Below are 21,085 nucleotides of genomic sequence, written 5' to 3'. Positions count from 1 at the left end.
ACCCCCCTAGTATGAAACACTGTCCCTCAAAAACGCCACTGCACACCACACCTGCGTGCATGGGGGCGCTGGGGGGGGGAAGTGGTACAGATTCTAAGGGCCCAAGCACTGAGAGGGGCCCTTAAGGGGGCCCAAAATTCAAATCTTTCATGGGGCCCAGCATTTCTGGCAGCGCCCCTGCCTGCGTGCTGCAGCACACGCGCCGCTCCGTGCCACCGCGCCACCGCGCCACGCCGCCCCTTTCTCACCTTTTTCACCCCTGACCCGTTTTCATGCCTGAAAACATTTCTTTACTGACAGATTAGGGATGGGTTTGGTCTGGTCACAGTTAAGCACTCCAGACATAACGTTTTGAGTTAATTAGGAATATACAGTAGAGGCTAAACCACTCTTTATGCTCATATCAACACAACAGTTAAAGGTTATAGAAATGCTTGAAATTCATGGTGTGGGTATGTAAATGTTCATGAAAAAAGACTGTTGAACCCCATATAATGTGAGGTATAATTTATATGCAAGGCTCATTTTATGCTATTTTCCCTCACAGCTGTCCCACGCCCAGAGAATCCAACAGTGGATTCAGTGTCCACAACATCAGCTATGATTAAATGGCTTCCACCACATGAACTGGGTGGTACAAACCCTTCTTACAAAGTCCAAGTAGAAGGTGTTCAAGCCATGACTGCAATTGCATGCAACATAGACATACTAAACTTGAAGCCAAACACAACATATACTGTTTATGTCTGCACTGTCCTGAATGATCAACTGAGTGAAGCTGTGCCTGTGAAAGTGAAAACTGGTAAGAGCTCTTATGAAAAGTATATGATAATGCATGGCAACAGCAGATCTCGTTAGCGCTTGATCTGAAGGACATGGAAAGCCATGCTGTAAACTTTGACCTGGGTTTGGAAATCCAAACATAGAACTAGGAGGGAGTTCAAGATATATTAGGGGTCAGCCGTGGCCTAGTGGTTAGAGAGTTGGTCTTTCAATCGAGGGGTTGCCGGTTCGATTCCCCCCTGAGCTCTCCATACATCTCCATCCATGGCTGAAGTGCCCTTGAGTAAGGCACCTAACCCCACACTGCTCCAGGGACCAGGTAACCAATACCCTGATAAATAATAGTTGTAAGTCGTTTTGAATAAATGAAAGCGTCAGCCAAGTGAAATATACTGTAATGTAATGTAATGCAATATTATCAGTCAAATGAAAGCTCACAGTTTGTTTACAATGTCACTTAATTTACTTGATTATAGTGTCATGAGCTTCTTCAATTGATGTCATGACATGCTAGGTGATAATGTGCTTATTTGTAAAGGTGTGGTGAATGGTAAAGCCATCTTAAACATCTTAATGAATTTCATTTATTGTTTTTATTTTAATTTATTATTATTATTTTCATTTGCGGTTTATATATGTAAAAAAAATACTTTCCCTACTATACAGGATCCCTTACTGCAAAAGCCACGTCATGGTAAGTTATTTCACGTTCTTCTTCTTATTTTTTTTTTTAATGTTATGACCTCAGCATTATACATATACACGTACCTAATAGTATATTATATAAAGGCATTAGTAATGGTCCTGAAGTGACCTCTATCAAGAAAATGAATTAAATATGTTTTAGTATAATATGCACTGGAACACTATTCCCATGCTACTGCCAATGCCACAAGCATCTGTGCTAAGATGGATATTTTGTTGACTTACTTTCATAAATGTAAAAGTGTAACTATTAAATCAAATGTACAAAAGGCTTCAATTTAGGTGAAGCTAATTATTGATAGTGATGGGGAAATTAATTTAGTTTTTTTGGTACCTTAACACATCTAATTGTTTAGGTTTGGACTATGAGTTGTACACCAAGAGCTGACAAGAAATCCAAATGAGTCCCACCCTGACAAGAAATCCATGACAAGAACTCTGAATCCAAACACACAGTTTGTTTCCATGTTTTTTGTAGTCTGTGTTAAAGAGTCAGTGATGTCACGTGTGTCATCTGGGGGTGGAGATTATACCGCATGTATATTGCAAGGACCTTACATGCTTCAATCAGTAAAAAAAATGCATCCATACAGTGTGTATGGGGGTGTACATATATGTGTATGGGCAGTCGTGGATAAGCGGTTAGGGCATCAGACTTGTATCCCAAAGGTTGCCGGTTCGACTTCCGAACTGCCAGGTTGGTGGGGTAGTCCTCCTCCATGACTGAGGTACCCTGAGCATGGTACCGTCCCGCCGCACTGCTCCCTTGGGGCGCCATTGGAGGCTGCCCCCTTGCACGGGTGAGGCATAAATGCAATTTCGTTGTGTGCAGTGTGCAGTGAACACTTGTGCTGTGGAGTGCTGTGTCACTCCACTCGAGTGCTGTGTCACTCCACTACTAAATTTGCTTTAAGTCTTTTGTATACTCTGTGTGCATTGGGACTATCATTGTGTAAATTGTACAATTTAAAAAATATGCATTCTCTGCATACTGCATGTGACACGCTTTGAAATGAAAACTATAAACTATTGTAGACTGCAATAAAATATGGATTAATAATATGTATTAATTAATATGAACAAGAATAAAGTTTACAGTAGACTCAGTGTCATGCACTTTTGTACAGCATTTATCATATCAATCTACAGTATTTAACCCAGCAACTGTAACATTGCAATTGATTGGGGAGACTGTTGGGTTTCATTGAGGACATTACTGTCTAGTGGTTAGGGGGGTGGTCTTTGGATCGGATGGTTGTGGGTTATAACCCCACCTTCCCGATGCTACGACTGCCTGGTTCAAGGCGGCCACAGCATGAAGGGAGACCACGCAGTAGCGTCAAGTTTACATGGTATTTAATGTTTTACACATGCACAAAATGCTAATTAATGGTGCATTAATGCATTCATGGTGACGGCCAGCTTGGGAGAGCAGCTGAATGCCTGACGTGGAGAAGCGCAGAGAGAGAGAGATAGCCAGCAGAGAGAAGCGCAGCCCTTTCTATTGAGGCCGCAATCACCACCCACCCGGACCTGTCGTCCTCCCACTCCAGCACTGGAAACAAAGCACAGGCTAGAAAGGCGTAATTCAGTCAAAACACAGGCCATTCCTAACACCAGGAAGAGGATTGTTTCCCTCTACTGTATAGGTCAGGCTTTCCCAAAGTTACCCATGACAAGGCCCCTCTACAGTATTAGATTCCAGCCAATAGGTAGGGAGTTGGACTGCAGATCACATGGTCGCAGGTTCAAACCCTACTCTTACCAATCTTTTCCTCTCACCACGGCTGAAATACCCTTGTGCAAGGCACCTATTCCCACACTGCTCCAGGGATTGTAACTAATACAAAGTTGCTTTGGATAAGTGTAATGTAATGTAAACATCTATTCTCACTCAAAGTGACTAGTGTGGCGTTCAAAATTTTTTGGCCGGTAATATAAGCAAAACACAGAAGGATATTTGATGTCTTAGTTTTCTTCCTGGAAGAAGACTCATAGCTATTAAAATTGAACTTTTTTCCAGATCAATACTATTGTAATCCCAGCTGTTTATTTGTTGAAATTAAAAGTAGGTTTGTAGATTCTTAACCATAGAGGTAGAAAATAACACTAGAGAGGACACAGCAATTTGCGACAGCACTGGGAAATGGCAGCTGGAGCTTCCCAACTTCCGTAGGTAGTGTAGGTAACTTCAGGCAATGCAAATCAATGGAGAACACGCCCACCCCTGTCAAGAAATTAACTAAAACTGTGTAAATATGAAGTAACACTTTAATCAAAGACCAGATTTGAAATGTCAGGCTAAATATCTACTTAAATCATATGAGTCGATAAAATACATTTAAAAATCAAATAATATCTTTTATGAACATAGTTAGCAACATACTTCAACTATTGTCCTTGTATAGTGTGTTGATGGACATTTTCACATGATTAAGCCATTTTTGACAGAGGTGAGCCTCGTTCTCCGTTAATTTCCATTTCTCTGATCTACCTACAGATAATGGCCGCTACAGATTGCCGTAAAAAAGGGGGCGGGGTCCTCTCTAGTGTTATTTTCTACCTCTATGTTCTTAACTGAAATCACAAAGGCCCCTTTACCTAGCTGTGAAATAAATGCTGCCACCTTGTGGCACCCTTCTGTCCTTGCACACAGCGGTCAATTGCTTTCAGTTTCATTTCCTGAAAATTCTTTGGAGTACAGGAAGAAAAGCTATGCTATTGTTCTAACCCGTGAAGGTAAGTTGGCATGATGCGGTGAAAACAATAATGTTCTAACCATATTTTCTGTCAGAACATTAACATTGGTCATATAGTAGAGGCCATGATATGAGGTATCATTAGAAGAAAATAGAATTAGTAACAGTTTACAGTAGTAACAATTCGGTCTTTAAAGAAAAGCCTGCTCACTGCTTCATTGGGAAGATATTAGAAATGTTATGCAACTTCAGTTGCACTGTTCTAACCCTGTGCTTCCTAAGACCAAGTTTTGGTTTTATCTGCATGTTATACACATCCAGGTGGAAAATCCAGTTTAATGGATATGCCGGTCTTTTAGGCCTGCAACTGAAGGCTGTCTTTTAGGGGAATTCCCTTGGATCACCTGGCTTACGGGTATGAAATGTGTTGTAGCCCGCTTTTTTCTTGATATGTTGTATTAATACAGGTATAATTGTGTTACGAAGCACTCTTGAGCACTTACAATGACATTTCTCCTCCTCCTCCTCCTTCTTCTCCTCATGATTTTATCACTTTATTATCATAATATTGGAAAAACTTGATGATAATATGTGTTAAGTCACATATTGTTGTTGCTGTGGTTGAAATATTATGATCATAGCCTCATATTTTCAGGTACTGTATTATGCAGATAAGAGACATGTGTAATGACAATATCCACTACATGCCTTCATAGTTCAACAGCAACCTCATATCTTTACTTCTTCATTTTTCAGTACTGTAGGCCCTATCCTGACAAGAGTACTTCATAGTCACCTTGACGGTGGCGGTCCATGAAATAACTCCATCATGAGTAGCCAGTGTGAGGCTGAGGATGCCGCCAAAGAGACCTCCCCAGAGCCGATGGATGAAGTCACCTCAGCACACAATGGGAGTCAGTACAAGGACCCAAATCCCAACAGGTCTGTACATGCGCACCCCTGTGAGTTCAGCGAAACTGAACACACAAGGAGAGGTCAATCCCACACAGTAAATTCTGCAGTGCTCATTTAACACTTAGAGAGTTTATTTGACATCATTTTGACATAAATGAACTCTGTAAGTGTTGAATTAACACTGCAACATTTACTGTGCAGCAAGCCGAAACAAATGGCAGATCTGATGTGACCCGTCTGGTGATTGGATGAGAAGAATCTTTCTATCAGTTAGCTTGAAAACAAAACTCGAATTATTTTGGCAAGGCTATAAAGACTAATGAATACCCTATCTGTTTTGCAAACAAGGTATACAAGTGGCATCCCTATATGTAGTGACTTTATAGAACTTGAGAAGCAAAAATGAAATTATTTTGGAAATTTTATTTTTATTTTAATTTGAATTTCATTTATTTTAGGTTGAAAAAAAATAAAAACTACCTGTTGATTTCTTCATATCCCTCTTTTCCACTGCCATTTTTCTGATAGGCCTACAGCTCGACACAGCGCGACTCCACTGCCACTTTTTGCCTCATAATGAGCTGTGTCGTGCCAAATTGAAAAGCAAAAAGAGGCAATAGTGAACTACTTACTATATATACCACATCTGTCTTCAAAATAATGTGTTGACAAGTTGGCCCATACTGTAGCTACTGTATTTGCCTATTGTAGCTTAATAATAAACACCTGAAATTAAGTGCTCAGGGTGTCAGGCTTGTAGGCCAAGGGTTGCAGGGTTTTATTTCTGACCTGCCAAGTTGTTGGTGAGGGGGAGCTGATTATTAATAATAATAATAATAATAATAATAATAATAATAATAATAATAATAATAATAATAATAATAATAATTGTATTTGTATAGCACTGTGTCATACAAGGCATGTAACTCAAAGTGCTTAACAAATGGAAAAAAAAAACATTTTTAGAGATAGATTTAAAAGGAGAGGTATAGAGGAGAGGCAGAAAAAGCAGGAAGGCAGAGGAAGAAGAGATAGACAGAGAATGTAGAGTCATAAGGTCAACGTAGGATAGGACCAGGATTCTTAGATGTGTAAGGTCCATAGTGGCTGGGCCTATCATAAGTCATAGATAGTCACACAGAGATTGGGCGCTCAGGTGCGGCCCCTGGTGGCATCAGGGGTGAGGAAAAACTCCCTTTCGCTTGATTCATAGTTTGTAAGGGGGAAAAAAAAGCTCAGTGAAGTCTGAGAAAAAAAGAGACCCCCTATAGTCAGGAAGAAACCTCAGGCAGAGACCAGCGGCCACCTAGGGGAGCCCCCTGCCAGGGCTGGTTGCGAGTAGTAAGGGCGCTGCGGCAGCTGGGACACTATGACGCCTTGGCAGCTAGGAGTTGGCAAGGATGAAGAGGTGGGTCTTCAGCTGCTTCTTAAAGGAGTCGACGGAGGTGGCTGATCGGATCTCGATGGGGAGGGCGTTCCATCTCTTGGGCGCATAGCAGGCAAACGCGGCGTCGCCGATCTTCTTCTGCGGGGGGGGTGGGGGTCCTTAGCAGCTTGGCATCAGTGGACCTGAGAGCTCGAGCAGGGGCATAAAAAGAGAGCATGTCTGAGATATAGCTAGGGGCAAGTCCATTTAATGCTTTAAATACTGTGAGCAGAATCTTAAAGTCGATTCTGTATGAGACAGGTAACCAGTGCAGGTCTGCCAAGACAGGAGAGATGTGCTCTCTCATTCTGGTTCTTGTTAGGATTCTTGCCGCAGAATTTTGAATGAGTTGCAATTTGTCAATTAATTTTTTTGGGAGACCAGAGAAGAGAGCATTGCAGTAGTCTATCCTACTGGTGACAAAGGCATGAATAAGTTTCTCAGCGTCTTGTTGGGGGGCCAAGCCGCGCACTTTGTTAACATTTCTAAGATGGAAAAAAGCAGATTTTGTTATCTTGTTGATGTGAGGCTCAAAGCTCAAATCCGAGTCTATGACCACACCTAATTAACCAGAGCTGTCCCCATCCTCCTCCATGATTGAGGTACCCTGAGAAAGGCACTGTCCCCCCATACTGCTCCCTTGTGGTGGCGTTTGAGGTGGTCCCCTTGCATGGATGAGGCATGAATGTAATTCCGTAGTGTGCCACGTCTGGTGTGTGGAACAACGACAATGGGGCTTTTCAAATTAGGAAATAGACTTGGCAGGTCCAGTATATCGCCATACTGTATGTTGTTGTCTATTTTTCGTGGGTACTCAACACATTGTTGTATATTAGAAAGGTGACGCCTATTGAAGGCATACTATTCCATGTATTGGGCCTACGCATGTACTGTATACTTGGCCAATAATGCTGATTCTAGCTCTTATTGTTGTTGGCAGTCCAAAAACATCTCAATATTAGCCCACTCGGTAACACTTTACTTAAAGTCCATATCTATAGCGCATTATAAGTGCATTTATAACAAATTATAATGCACATTATAATTATTTACAACGTATTATGACTACACTCAGAATGTGTCATGATGCCATATATTAACAGTTATGAATAACCATGAATCTAGCTTATAATGCTTTAAATAAATCCAAGGGTGTCATGAGTGCTCATGACTGGCTATAAACTACAGACTGCCTGATGGGGCTTATAGTAGGCTACAGTATGAATATCTATACCCCTCTATGCACAGACCTGGATGATAAACTGTTATAAGGGCTCATAAGCTCATGCTATAATGTCCCATGTGAGATCACAAGTCGTCAATGTGTGCTCTAAGTAAAGTGGAGTTCATATGGATGCATCTATAATGACTGTATAATGCACATCTATAATGCATCATAATGTACTGTAAGCCTCATCAGGCAGCCTGTAGTTTATATCAAGTCATGAGCACTCATAACACCCTTGGATTTATAAAGCATTATAAGCAAGATTCATGGTTTTTCATTACTGTTAACATAAAACATCATGAATCATCATGGATGTAGTCGTAATGCGTTGTAAGTAATTACAATGTGCATTATAATTTGTTATAAATGTGCTCATAATGCGCTATAGATATGGGCTTCATAGAAAGTGTTACTACCCACTCTTCTTTGTAAAGGCACTCCAAATCTCCTGTGCAAAATCCTTCTCAGATCACCCAACAGATGGTTGATTGGATATAGGTCTGAACTCTTTCTGGGCCATCCCAAAACCTCAATATTATTCTGGTGAAGCTGTTATTTTGTGCTGTAATTAAAGCAAAAGGGGCCGCAACAAAGTATCAGTTTAGGGGCATGCATAGGTATGCAACCATGTTATTTCATTTTCTATTTTATTCCCTTTAAAGGTTTGAGTTTGTTTTACAAATGCATTCTGCAGGTTACTGGTTTTAATGCTGTGAATTTATAAGTCTGCCATTTTGTTACATAAAAAACTGGCATTTGAGGGTGTGTGTAGACATTTTATAGCCACAGTATGTTTGAAATTATGTATGAATGACTTAAACATGGCCCTCTATGTGTTACTTGTTGCTAATGCCGTGATTCTATGTTGTTGACAATTTTTGTTGTTGGCAGTGTTCAAGGGGGGGAATACAATGTTGAGCGTGCGCCAAGTGTCCTGTCCATTAAGAGCGACCGCTCAATGGGACTTCCTGGAAACTTTAAAGGAGAATTTACACCAGACATAAAGTATGTACATATATTAAAATATATTTATTTTATATTAATTGTTAGACTTATGCCTATTATTATTGGCTGTTAATACTGATTGATGGTTTTAATTCTGATTGCTGTTAACAGTGTTCCTGAGGGATTCAGTGATGAGCGTGCTCCAAGTGTGCTGTCCATGAAAAATGACCGCTCAATGGGACTTCCAGGAAATTTTAAAGGAGATTTTACGCCAAACATAAAGTATGTATAATGAAATATATGAATGTTATATTCATTTGTTGATTCTACTTATTTATGCATTATTGACCATTAATGCTGATTAATGGTTCTGGACCGCATTTCCGCATTTCTCGAAAGCATCCTTGCTAAACACTTAGCAACTTACTTGGTTCCCAATGGGAAATTGGATTGCAAACACTTAAGTTACTTAGTTAGTAATAGTGCAGCAAATACCTAAAACAATCTTTCACTTGGTGATGCAAGCATCAAATTTGGTTCAGAGGTGCTTCAGACCCTACTCTTTTAGAAAAGGTCGCTATCCAGGTGAAAAAACAAAATGGCGGCCATTTTCCAAGATGGCCGCCAATTGAACTGCTTTTAAATGGCTTTTATATATATTTTGATTGACTGATCATATTTTGAATATCTATGTATGGAAATATATTATGTTGAGCATGGAAATGTCAATTATACATATATTGAAAATTATAGTATTTTCATAATTACATGTAAATAACTGAATGATTCTATATATTACAAAAACAGAAGTAGGCCTATAATGATTACATGTTGTTTGGGTGGGAAAACTCTCTGATGCACATGTTGGATTAGTTCTTTTTAGTCCTCACATTTGCAGGAACATAACTGTACAGTTGAGGCTAAAGCAATAGCATTTGCATCTTCCTCGTCAGTCAGTCTTGCATCCACATTTTGTCAGTTGCTGGCAACTCTCCGCAATTGCAGGAAGCTTTGACCAGAGAACTTTCAGGCCTCACCATCTTTTTGCCACCCCCAGTTGGCAGGGCTTTCAATTTGCATTTCACACACAGTAGCCTGGCCCCATATACAGGCAGTTTGGAAGGCGGACCGTTTTACATGCTGGACAAGGGATGCACTTGTCGGTGGAATGGCATCATAGGATCTTTGTTTCCGAGCAAACAAGTCCAGTCTTACCTCATCAACCTGCACTGCAGTGCTGTTCTTGTCATACATATTGATGACAAACCTCTGAAGAAGGTTCAGGTCCGTATCTTCAATTACTGCTGGGTATGAAATGCTTTTGGATTTCTCTGGCCCAAGATTCAACACCATGTCATGAATTGGCAGCCACCTGATGGAATGACCATGGCCGAATTCGATCCACATCATCTCTAATCCTGCATCCTGAAGAATTGCAAAATTGCTGACTGCAACACTGCAATACCACCTCCTCCACCCAATCTTTATATATCTAACCTGATAGGCAGCAGATTGATCTCTTGAAATTGTGGTATGTTTGTGGCTAGCATGGAATAGCCATCAGAACTACAGCTGTATGGTAGGGGGAGACTTCAACTCCTCTTTTGTATCTTTCTGACAGAGGGAGCACTTCTTCCAGTCTGTTGTAGTAGTCAAGTCAAGTCGGTTTTATTGTCAATTTCTTTACATGCACTGGTCATACAAAGAATTTAAATTACATTTCTTACTTTCCCATGCAGACATAGACATGGACTTTAGGTGTGGACTTAGACAATTAGACATAGACACATACATTACACCTATGTACCTATACAATACCCTTACAGACATAAAGTACAAGACTGGGCAACAGCAGACATACATAGAATATGTATTAAGAAGAGGTATTGTTGTGCATTTTCTGTTATGTCCTATTGTGACGATTCTGACATGGTGATAGTAGCATTGTGAAATAATGATAAATATAAAGTAAGCAATTGTAATGTGCAATATTTACAACTAGTTGGTAGCTAGTTTTCCTCTAAAGTCATTAAGTAACAGGCATGAAGCAGCAGCAACATGTGTGTGCATGTTTGTGTGTGCTTTTGAGTTAGTTCAGTGTTTTTGTGTGTGTGTGTGTGTGTGTGTGTGTGTGTGTGTGTGTGTGTGTGTGTGTGTGTGTGTGTGTGTGTGTGTGTGTGTGTGTGTGTGTGTGTGTGTGTGTGTGTGTGTGTTTTGAGTTAGTGCAAGTAGAATGTGCAATCACAATTCAGTGTTGAGGGGGGGCTATCAGTGATAGGAGGGCGGGTTAAGAGTTCAGCATGCTGATTGCTTGGTGTAGGAAGGTCTTTGCCAGCCTGGTGGTACGGGAGTAGGGAGGAGAGTGGCGCTCCAATGATCTTCTTCGCTGTGTTCACAATGCCCTGGAGTGTCTTCCTGTTTTGCTCCGTGCAACCTCCTCCCCACACTGTGATGCAGCTGGTCAGGATACTCTTGATGGTTCCTCTGTAGAATGCTGTCATGGTGGAGGGTGCCTTCTTCAGTTTGCGCAAGAAGTAGAGGGGCTGTTGGGCCTTATTCACCAGTGATAATGTGTTTGTGGTCCAGGAGAGGTCGTCGCTGATGTGCACTCCAAGGAATTTTGTGCTGCTCCTGTAACAGAGTTGAAAATACTGTTGAGAAACATATAGTTTTTATGAGTTTTGCCATTATTGAGCAGAATATTGTTCGTTGGAGACACCTTGTGGCACTTCGGAGAACTGCAGGTCTGTTGCGTTTTGACCCTCTGGGGTTCCCGTAGCCGAGTCAGAAAAGCGATTCCCTGGCTCGGGTAAGTTTACTATTTAATGCGCTCTGTTTTCAATTATTGTTTCCTCTTCGTAAAATGCAATGTAAACTGTGTACTTGATGTATCTTATTAATGATGTAATTGTGTACACGCTGTGGGGATATGCAGGAAATGTACTAAGTTGTAAAGAAAGTTATTTACATTTTCTATTAACCACGAGGCTCTTTTGGGAGATTAGCATCTTCCTACACCAGCAGTAGATGTGTTAGCATAGTGTTCGTTTTGTGGATGAATTATGCAAGTATGCATGAGAATTCACATCATATTTACCTCTACTATGTATCACTGTTATATGGCACTGTATATGCATGTATTCTGGTGGTATGGTACTTTAGAATTCCGAATGTTTGATCGGTTTTCCGAACCGCATTGATTCCATGCCTGAGCATTCTGCTTGCCTGTCTCCCTCTCGTGAACTTAATGTTACTTTTATTTTTATTGTACAGATGCTGCAGTAATGCCATTTTCTCTGTCAAAGGTATGTCTCCAGTTGTGAATTGTATTTTGTTTTATTGCTGTTAAAATGTTGCCAGAAAAGCGATTCCCTGGCTCGGATGCTGCAGTAATGCCATTTTCTCTGTCAAAGGAAATAAACTGCCGTCCAAAGAAAGTCCGCCTCCTGTGCCTGCTTGAGTCCGTTTCACTGGTGCCGTGACCTGTCGATCATCTGGATCAGCCTGACGCTGATCACCGTGGATGCTGCGTGGAGTTTCCAGCTCAAGTGTGCGAGATCAAGTTTGGTCAGAGTTGTTTTCATATATCTCATATTACTGTTTTTTTTCCCTCTTTGTTCTTTCTATTTTTTTCTTCTTCTTCTTCTCTTTTGATTTAAACACAACGCGTAGATCAGTATGGCAGAGGGAGCGGATCATAGTGATGAGCCAAATATGTTCAATACTCCTGTTTTGCAAATGGGTAGGGGTGGTTTGGGTCTGTGGCAGCGGAGTGTTAGTGGTGTTGTGGGACATGGGTTGGATAGGAAAGAGGTGGGTTTTTCTCCATTAGTAGCTGACAGCGGTAGGGGAACAGGGTTAAGTTGTAACCTGGGTGGTTCTCCTGTTGGGCAGTTTATGGAGGGGGAGCATCTCACATCCACACCCAACAGCGTTGACACTGCTGCTATTAGCCACCTCACTGACATGGTAGGACAGTTAGGGGCCCAGATAGGTGAATCCATTGTGGCCAAATTACTGTCTGCTGGTGCAGTCACCTTAAACAGTGGAGTTCAGAGCACCACATCGCCCAAAACATCAGTCACACACACAAGTACTGATTCTCACACTGCTACGCAGACAGACTCACAAGTCACAGTACATGTAAAATCAGACAAAGAGCCTGAGTTCTTCAGAGGTGCCGCTTCTGACAAGTACCCTGTCCAGGACTGGATTGACATAATGAAAGCTTATCTCAGAAAACAGAGATGTCCTGTGGAAGAGCAGGCTGAAGAGATATTGGGGAAGTTAATGGGCAAAGCAAAAGACGTTGTGAGAGTTGCCCTGCGTAGTGATTCGAGCCTAAATGTGAGACAGAAACCTGACCTCATCTATGATATGCTCATGCAGTATTTCAGCGACTCTTCATCATGCCTCCCGCTGGCAGATTTTTACTCCACCTTACCTAAACCCGGGGAGAGTCCAGTCGACTATTGGCTGAGAGTGAACAAGGCCGCTGAGCTGGCTGCTGATGGTCTCCGCAGACAAGGCCGAGGTATGGAGAACCAAAGTGAGGAGGTGGCACGCATGTTTGTCAAGCACTGTTCAGACCCCGAGCTCTCCTCAATCTTTAAGTGTAAGCCTATTCAGGAGTGGAATACAAAAGACATCCAGTTGAGAATTGATGACTATCAGAGAGAGCAGCGATCTTCTGGCAAGATACGTAGTGATGCGCAGGTAAAGAGTCACACCGCCACTCTTGTTGACATGCAGCACGATGCAGCATTATACAGTCAGCCCTTGCCTGGTCAGAGTCATGCTCAGTACTCCACCCCCCACAGTCTCTCTCCCCCGCCAGCTGCCGCTGTTGCTAGCCCTACTTATCACATGCCGTGCCCCCCTCCCATCACTGCTCAGAGTCAGATATATCCCCCCAGTCAGACGCACTGCCCACCCATGTGTTCTCCCACATCAGCTGTGTTTCAGAACAGTCAGGCGTCAGAGGATAGTATTCTGAATCGCATGGTGGCCATGATGGAGCAGATGATGAATACAGTACAGAGACGTGGTGGTCCCCCCCGTGGTCGTGGATTCCAAGGTGGCCGTCGTGAGAAGGCCTGCCGTGTCTGCAATGACAGTAAGCACTCAACTGTCACCCACTGCAAGTCAGAAAGACTGTGCTTTAACTGCTTCGCTCCTGGTCATACGAAGGCAGCATGCAACATGCCTGCCCCAGAGCCCCGGCCTGCGGGAAACTAGATGGCCTGTATTCGATGGGAGGCAGTATGGGTCGTAATTCAAACTCCCGCTCTGATGATTACTCTGATGCAGAAAACATTTATGCAGCTTGCAAGCTCTCATGCACTGACTCTAAGAATGTTATCTTTCAGAACACTCAAGTTGTAAATGGCAGTGACAGTCTTTTCTACACTCCTGTGATTGTTAGCAAAACAGTGACGCTGAATGCTATGCTTGACAGTGGCTCCATGGCCTGTACCATCAGCGAAGATGCTGTGACGAGACTTAGAGAAGCAGGGGTGGTAACATCGAAAGACCATTTCAGCACAGATGTCGTACTGATTGGCTGTGGGGGTCGTCGTGTCAAACCTGAGTCAGCTGTGCATGTGCAGATGGAAGTGTATGGCTGCAAAATTGAGGTACCCACTCTTGTTGTACAGGGCCAGCATGATGACTTGATTCTGGGCACTAATGTCATAAAACACATTCTCCAAAAATACAAGGGCTGTGATGCCTACTGGAAGGCTGTGTCGGCACCCTGCCCTGCTGGAGACACAGAGTCTGAGCGCTACCTGTCCATGCTAGCGGGTCTGGACCGTTGGAGAGGTGAGGATGTCCCCTACAGAATAGGCACTGTCAGGAGCAACTCAGCTGTGTGCCTGGAGCCTGGCCGTGAGTACCTGCTATGGGGAAGACTACCCAGGTCTACCGCAGTGTCCCCTGGAAGCACAGTTATGACAGAGTTAACGACATGCCGCTCAGCTCCAAGAGGTGTTCTCGTTGCGAGAATGGTCACGTCGCTATGGCAAGACAGATGGGTCCCAATAAAAGTCATCAACACCTCTGACAAGTCCGTCTTAGTCAGACGAAATGCCAAATTGGCTGATGTTTTCCCTTGCATTGCACTGGAGGACATGGACGACACCACCACTGACGTTCCCCTGGCCAGTTGTTCCCTCAGAACTGCCACTGCAAACGTTGAGTGCTCTGCTGACAATAAATTACGATCAGTTGGATTGACTGACATTGACTTAGCCCCCTGTGATGTAACTGAGCAGTGCAAGGATAGGCTGACGGACTTAGTTGTCCGCTATAATGATATCTTCTCACGCCACCATCTCGACTGTGGAGAGGCAACAGGCTTCGTTCATCGCATTCACCTGTCAGATCACCGGCCATTTCGACTCCCATTCAGGCGGGTTCCGCCAAGCCAGTATCAGAAGCTTCGTCAGGTGCTGAATGAAATGGAGGAGAAGGAGATAATTAGGAAATCCACCAGTGAGTACGCATCTCCTCTAGTGCTGGTGTGGAAAAAGAACGGAGATCTCCGTGTCTGCACAGATTTTCGCTGGTTGAACAAGCGCACTTTTAAAGATGCGCACCCCTTGCCTCATCAGGCCGACTGCCTGGGTGCTCTCGGTGGCAATGCACTTTTTAGCACCATGGACCTTACGTCCGGGTTTTACAATATGCCGCTTCATGAAGACGACAAGAAATACTCTGCCTTTACCACTCCAATGGGCTTATACGAGTACAATCGCTTACCACAAGGTCTATGCAATAGCCCTGGCAGCTTTATGCGTATGATGACATGCATTTTTGGGGACCAGAATTATTTAAGCTTGCTTTGCTACTTAGATGACCTGCTGGTCTTTGCCCCTGATGAAGCAAGTGCTCTGGAACGCTTGGAGATGGTGTTCAGCAGACTGCGTAGTCACAATCTCAAGTTAGCCCCCAAAAAGTGCTTTTTCCTACGAAAATCTGTGAAGTTCCTTGGGCATGTTGTAGATGAGACTGGTGTATCCACTGACCCCAGTAAGATTGAGGGTATCATGAAGATGTCACGTGGGGACCTGATGGAAGCAGATGGAGTGACTCCCTCAGCAAAACGGATCAGATCCTTCCTGGGGATGGTCAATTACTACCAGCACTTCGTGCCAAATTACTCTGCCATTGCCAAGCCCCTCTTCTCTCTCTTGTCTGGTCAGAAGTGCAAAAGAGGCAGGAAAACAACGACAAAAGCCAGAACCCAGAGCAGGAGGTTGAGTGCTGTGGACTGGACTGGTGAAATGGAAGAAGCGTTCCAAAGTTTGAAACAGTCACTGGCCGAATCAGTTGTCCTGGCCCACCCTGATTTCAGTCGCCCCCTTATGCTGTCTGTCGATGCTTCCCTGGATGGCATAGGAGCTGTGCTGTCTCAGATAAAGGAGGGAGAGACCAGGGCGAGACCCATTGCCTTTGCCAGTAAATCACTGTCACAGTCACAGAAGAATTACCCAGCACACCGCTTAGAGTTCCTGGCCATGAAGTGGGCTATCACTGATAAGTTCAGTCATTGGCTAAAAGGTCACAGATTCACAGTGTGGACAGATAACAATCCGTTGACTCACATCATGACGAAGCCGAAACTGGACTGCTGTGAGCAACGCTGGGTTGCGAAGTTAGCCGGCTACAACTTCGACATTAAATATGTTCCTGGCCCAAAGAATGTGGTGGCTGATGCCTGTAGCCGTCCGCCTTTCGTGAAGGAGAGAATCAGTCACAGACTACTCCAGGAGCCATACAACAGTCTGCTGTCTGAAGTCCAGGGAGTGACATGCGGCTCTGTTCAAGACACCTTCCGCAGCTCCAGTCATGACGATTCACATCAAGGTGTTGGCCAGGTTGACACATCCCCTTTTACAGCCCCTTTGCATGTCCAGACCATGTCCGTTGGCACAGACGAAATGTCTGCCTTTCTGCAGTCGCACAACCAATGGGAGACTGGGGCTAGAACACGTGCTATTGAGGCCCTCCATCATGTGCCGCAACTGATCCCTGATGGGCAAGATTCATTACCTGCTTTCACGGAGGCGGAGCTGCGTGATGCGCAACTTGGGGACAGAACTCTCTCGCGTGTCCTGCACTATGTGGAACGACGTCGCAGACCCTCCAGGAGAGAGCGAGCATATGAATCAACTACAGTCATACGGTATTTAAAGCACTGGGAGAAACTCGTCTTAAGTAATGGAATACTTTACAACCTGTCAAGGGACCAAGTCACAAAGTTCAAGCGTCACCAATATGTTGTCCCAGGCTCTCTTAAAGCTGATGTCCTGAGGGGTGTCCATGAGGATGCTGGTCATCAGGGCCAGTTCAGAAGTCTTGGGCTTGCCAGGCAGCGGTTCTTTTGGCTCAGTCTCGATAGGGATGTGAGAGACCATGTCCGCAATTGCAAACGTTGCATTGTCAGCAAGACAGCTGAACCTGTTGACAGGGCCCCCCTGGAAAGCATTACTTCTACCAGGCCACTCCAACTGGTCTGTATCGACTTCTGGTCGGCTGAAGATTCTCACAACAAATCTGTTGACGTTTTGGTCATAACTGACCATTTTACCAGATTAGCCCAAGCTTTTGCCTGCCGAGACCAATCAGCCAAGCAGGTAGCGAAAGTCCTCTGGGAGAAATATTTCTGTGTCTTTGGACTCCCAGAGAGGATCCACAGTGACCAAGGACCAAGCTTTGAGAGCGAGCTGGTCGCGGAGCTTTTACAGCTGTCTGGGGTGCGCAAGTCTCACACCACCCCATACCACCCCATGGGAAATGGCAGTGTGGAACGTTTTAATAGAACTCTTGGCAACATGATCCGCGCCCTTACCCCAGACAACAAAGTCACTTGGCCAAGACGACTTCAGACACTGACATTCATGTACAACAGCACAGTTCATGAGACGACAGGGTATGCCCCTTTTTATTTAATGTTCGGACGTACTCCACGCTTGCCTGTTGATGTGCTGTTTCGTACAGTCTTGAACGATCCTGACGTAGTCAGTTACGACAAGTATGTTGCGTCCCTAGAGAAAGATCTGAAGGACGCCATGTTGATAGCACAGGAACATGCCAAAAAGGAACAACAACGTCACACAGTGCTCTACAACAGACGGGTGAAAGGCCCAACCATTGCTGTAGGTGACCGTGTACTTGTTGCAAACAAGAGAGAAAGAGGGAAGAGAAAGGTGGCGGATCGATGGGAATCAACCATCTACACTGTTGTAAACATAAATAGTGACACTCACACTTACAAAATTCAGGACACGATCACTGGACAGGAGAGGGTCGTCCACCGTAACCTGTTGATGCTGGTGAATTTCCTGCCCGTGGGTGGCACAAGCACTCCTGATTCCTCACCCTCTCCTCAGTTCTCAGATTCACATGGGGCCTCATCTGCTGTAGAGAACAGCTCCTTGCATAGCGAACATGCTGAATATCCTGGCCATGACTCTACTCTGGAACTTCAGGTGCACAGCGACAGTGCGCAGCAGTCGACTGTCCCAGAGCCGACAAACAGTGCGAGAAGAACTGTCGAATGGATTGCTCAGTCGCCCTTCCCGGAGAGCTCGCATGGGAGATCAGAGAGTGAAGGAGTCTCTAGTGACATGGAGTTGAGTGTGGACTGCACAGAAGATCAGTCTGTTGCCCCCATCTATACACCGGCACCTGACACTGGCGACACTGTTGCTACCGGTGACTCAAGAAAAATGTCCATTAGTTGTGGCTCAGATGCAGAGACGTTCACGCACACACACAATGACAGGGAGTCAGTAACAACGCACAAGTCCGATGTTAGTCACACACAGAGTGACACAGTAGCTTCAGGTCCGTTGTCTAACAATCCCAGTTTCCCCACACGGCTGAGATCTAGGTTTGGTCGCATTATCAAACCAGTTAACAGACTGATACACACAATGTCACGACAGGCCATTTCTCACACACACCCCTTAGTGCAGACCATTTCTAGGTCCTCCGTAGCTTAGTTTTCCCCACTGTGGATTATGAACTCTATGTCTTATTCCACTTCTTTTTTTTGTTTTGTTTTGTAGTGGCCTTGGAGAAACAGAGGGGGTGGGTCTTGTGGGGTGTAGAAGGCACCCTGCTGCCAGTTGATTGGTGGGATTCTTTAATCTTCCTCCATGTCATCCTCCTTGGATACCTTGTGGTTGGCTGCCCTAGTTTTTGGCGACCCTCCTTACGGTGTGTAGATTTCCCTCTGCATGTAGTTTATGGCTGCTGCTCTAATTTGGCAAAATTCAGGGGAGGTGGGTGTAACAGAGTTGAAAATACTGTTGAGAAATATATAGTTTTTATGAGTTTTGCCATTATTGAGCAGAATATTGTTCGTTGGAGACACCTTGTGGCACTTCGGAGAACTGCAGGTCTGTTGCGTTTTGACCCTCTGGGGTTCCCGTAGCCGAGTCAGAAAAGCGATTCCCTGGCTCGGGTAAGTTTACTATTTAATGCGCTCTGTTTTCAATTATTGTTTCCTCTTCGTAAAATGCAATGTAAACTGTGTACTTGATGTATCTTATTAATGATGTAATTGTGTACACGCTGTGGGGATATGCAGGAAATGTACTAAGTTGTAAAGAAAGTTATTTACATTTTCTATTAACCACAAGGCTCTTTTGGGAGATTAGCATCTTCCTACACCTGCAGTAGATGCGTTAGCATAGTGTTCGTTTTGTGGATGAATTATGCAAGTATGCATGAGAATTCACATCATATTTACCTCTACTATGTATCACTGTTATATGGCACTGTATATGCATGTATTCTGGTGGCATGGTACTTTAGAATTCCGAATGTTTGATCAGTTTTCCGAACCGCAATGATTCCATGCCTGAGCATTCTGCTTGCCTGTCTCCCTCTCGTGAACTTAATGTTACTTTTATTGTTATTGTACAGATGCTGCAGTAATGCCATTTTCTCTGTCAAAGGTATGTCTCCAGTTGTGAATTGTATTTTGTTTTATTGCTGTTAAAATGTTGCCAGAAAAGCGATTCCCTGGCTCGGATGCTGCAGTAATGCCATTTTCTCTGTCAAAGGAAATAAACTGCCGTCCAAAGAAAGTCCGCCTCCTGTGCCTGCTTGAGTCCGTTTCACTCCCTCTCTCCACAACATGGAGATGGTCAGTGGTAGCAGTTGTTTTTGGCCCCTCTGAAAGTTGACAACCATGGCCTTGGCTACTTCTTCTCTGTAGTGAGTCTCGTCACCCTTAGTGATGAGGCCCACCAGTGTTGTGTCGTACGCAAACTTCATCAGATGGTTAGTGCTGTGGGTCGTTGTGCTGTCATGTGGCAGCGTGAACAGCAGGGGGGGTGAGCACACAACCTTGCGGAGCCCCAGTGCTCAGGGTCAGGGTGCTTGAGGTGTTGTTCCCGACACGTACTGCTGCTCAATTGATTTTTAGCAGACATCTTGTGTAATGCGGTTAAAGGCCGACGGCCTATCCTTTTACCACCCAACCGTACAAAAAGCACATTGAGATATGGCTAATCGTTATAGTCCTGGTCAGACCAGAATCGTGGTACCTGATCTGAAGTCTATGAAAATCAGGCAACTTCTGCCCTACACTCAGCCCGATCGTTCATCCAGAGTCATTTAAGTCCCGTGCGATCTGTACACCATCCGGGTAACTGAAGCCCCGTTACCCTCGGCTCGGCTCTCCCGCGCTGGCACATCCTGTCAATTCAGGTGCGGCTATCTAACTAAATTTCTACAACTAACTACATTTCTAGTTAAGCTATATACAGGGTCTTATTAGATAGCATTTGGGAGACTATAAATACTAAAAACTAAAGTGAGTATACTACTAAAAGAGTAAACTACAACTACAGCTATTGTACTACAAACCGACACTGAACTCCATGCTTAGTCTCACACCAGTGATGTCACCAGTGTGCCCTGGTTGTGCTATAACATCACTCTAATACAGAATAATGTAAACAAAATTGTTTTTACGACATAGTATTCCAACAGTGATGGCAAGGTTAGTATGTATTATTGAATACCTGCTATCGGACAGCTGTATATCATAAATATGCATTTTCAGTCACGTAAGAGCTGCCATTTTGAAAAGTGGTGGCCATTTTGTGATGAAATATTGATACTATTAAGTTGTCTAGGTCAGAATTCATACATTTTAATATTTCCATCACTCAGATGTCTTGATTACTTGGCATTCTATGACGAAAACAGTTTTTTTCACCTTTAATGAGGCGGCCATCTTGAAAAATGGCCGCCATCTTGTTTTTTCACCTGGATAGCGACCTTTTCTGGGAGAGTAGGCCCTGGAGAACCTGTGTACCTGATTTGGTGCTTGCATCACCAAGTGAAAGATTCTTATGGAAT

At 43.9% G+C, this 21,085-nt stretch overlaps 1 protein-coding gene and 1 long non-coding RNA gene across 2 annotated transcripts in view; both read left to right on the top strand.

Annotated features, from left to right (window-relative positions):
* The first annotated feature begins 549 nt into the window (after window positions 1-549).
* LOC134442156 (uncharacterized) lies at window positions 550-1,981 on the top strand. Its single transcript, XR_010033327.1, has 3 exons — window positions 550-802; window positions 1,450-1,477; window positions 1,845-1,981. It is a non-coding gene; the product is annotated as an uncharacterized LOC134442156 (long non-coding RNA).
* Window positions 1,982-4,172: 2,191 nt separating this feature from the next.
* LOC134442154 (fibronectin-like) overlaps window positions 4,173-21,085 on the top strand; it is a 33,251-nt gene continuing 16,338 nt past the window's right edge. Inside the window, exons 1-5 of the mRNA XM_063192438.1 lie at window positions 4,173-4,227; window positions 4,509-4,602; window positions 4,944-5,129; window positions 8,648-8,761; window positions 8,873-8,983. Of these exons, the coding sequence (XP_063048508.1) occupies window positions 5,017-5,129; window positions 8,648-8,761; window positions 8,873-8,983 (338 nt within the window). The 5' untranslated portion in view covers window positions 4,173-4,227; window positions 4,509-4,602; window positions 4,944-5,016. The remainder of the gene's footprint in view (window positions 4,228-4,508; window positions 4,603-4,943; window positions 5,130-8,647; window positions 8,762-8,872; window positions 8,984-21,085) is intronic.

This window comes from Engraulis encrasicolus, unplaced genomic scaffold (genome assembly GCF_034702125.1).
Source record: "Engraulis encrasicolus isolate BLACKSEA-1 unplaced genomic scaffold, IST_EnEncr_1.0 scaffold_121_np1212, whole genome shotgun sequence".
NCBI classification, from domain to species: Eukaryota; Metazoa; Chordata; class Actinopteri; order Clupeiformes; family Engraulidae; genus Engraulis; species Engraulis encrasicolus.
The sequence above is the reverse complement of the archived record's forward strand: the minus strand, read 5'-3'. Positions and strand labels throughout refer to the sequence as shown.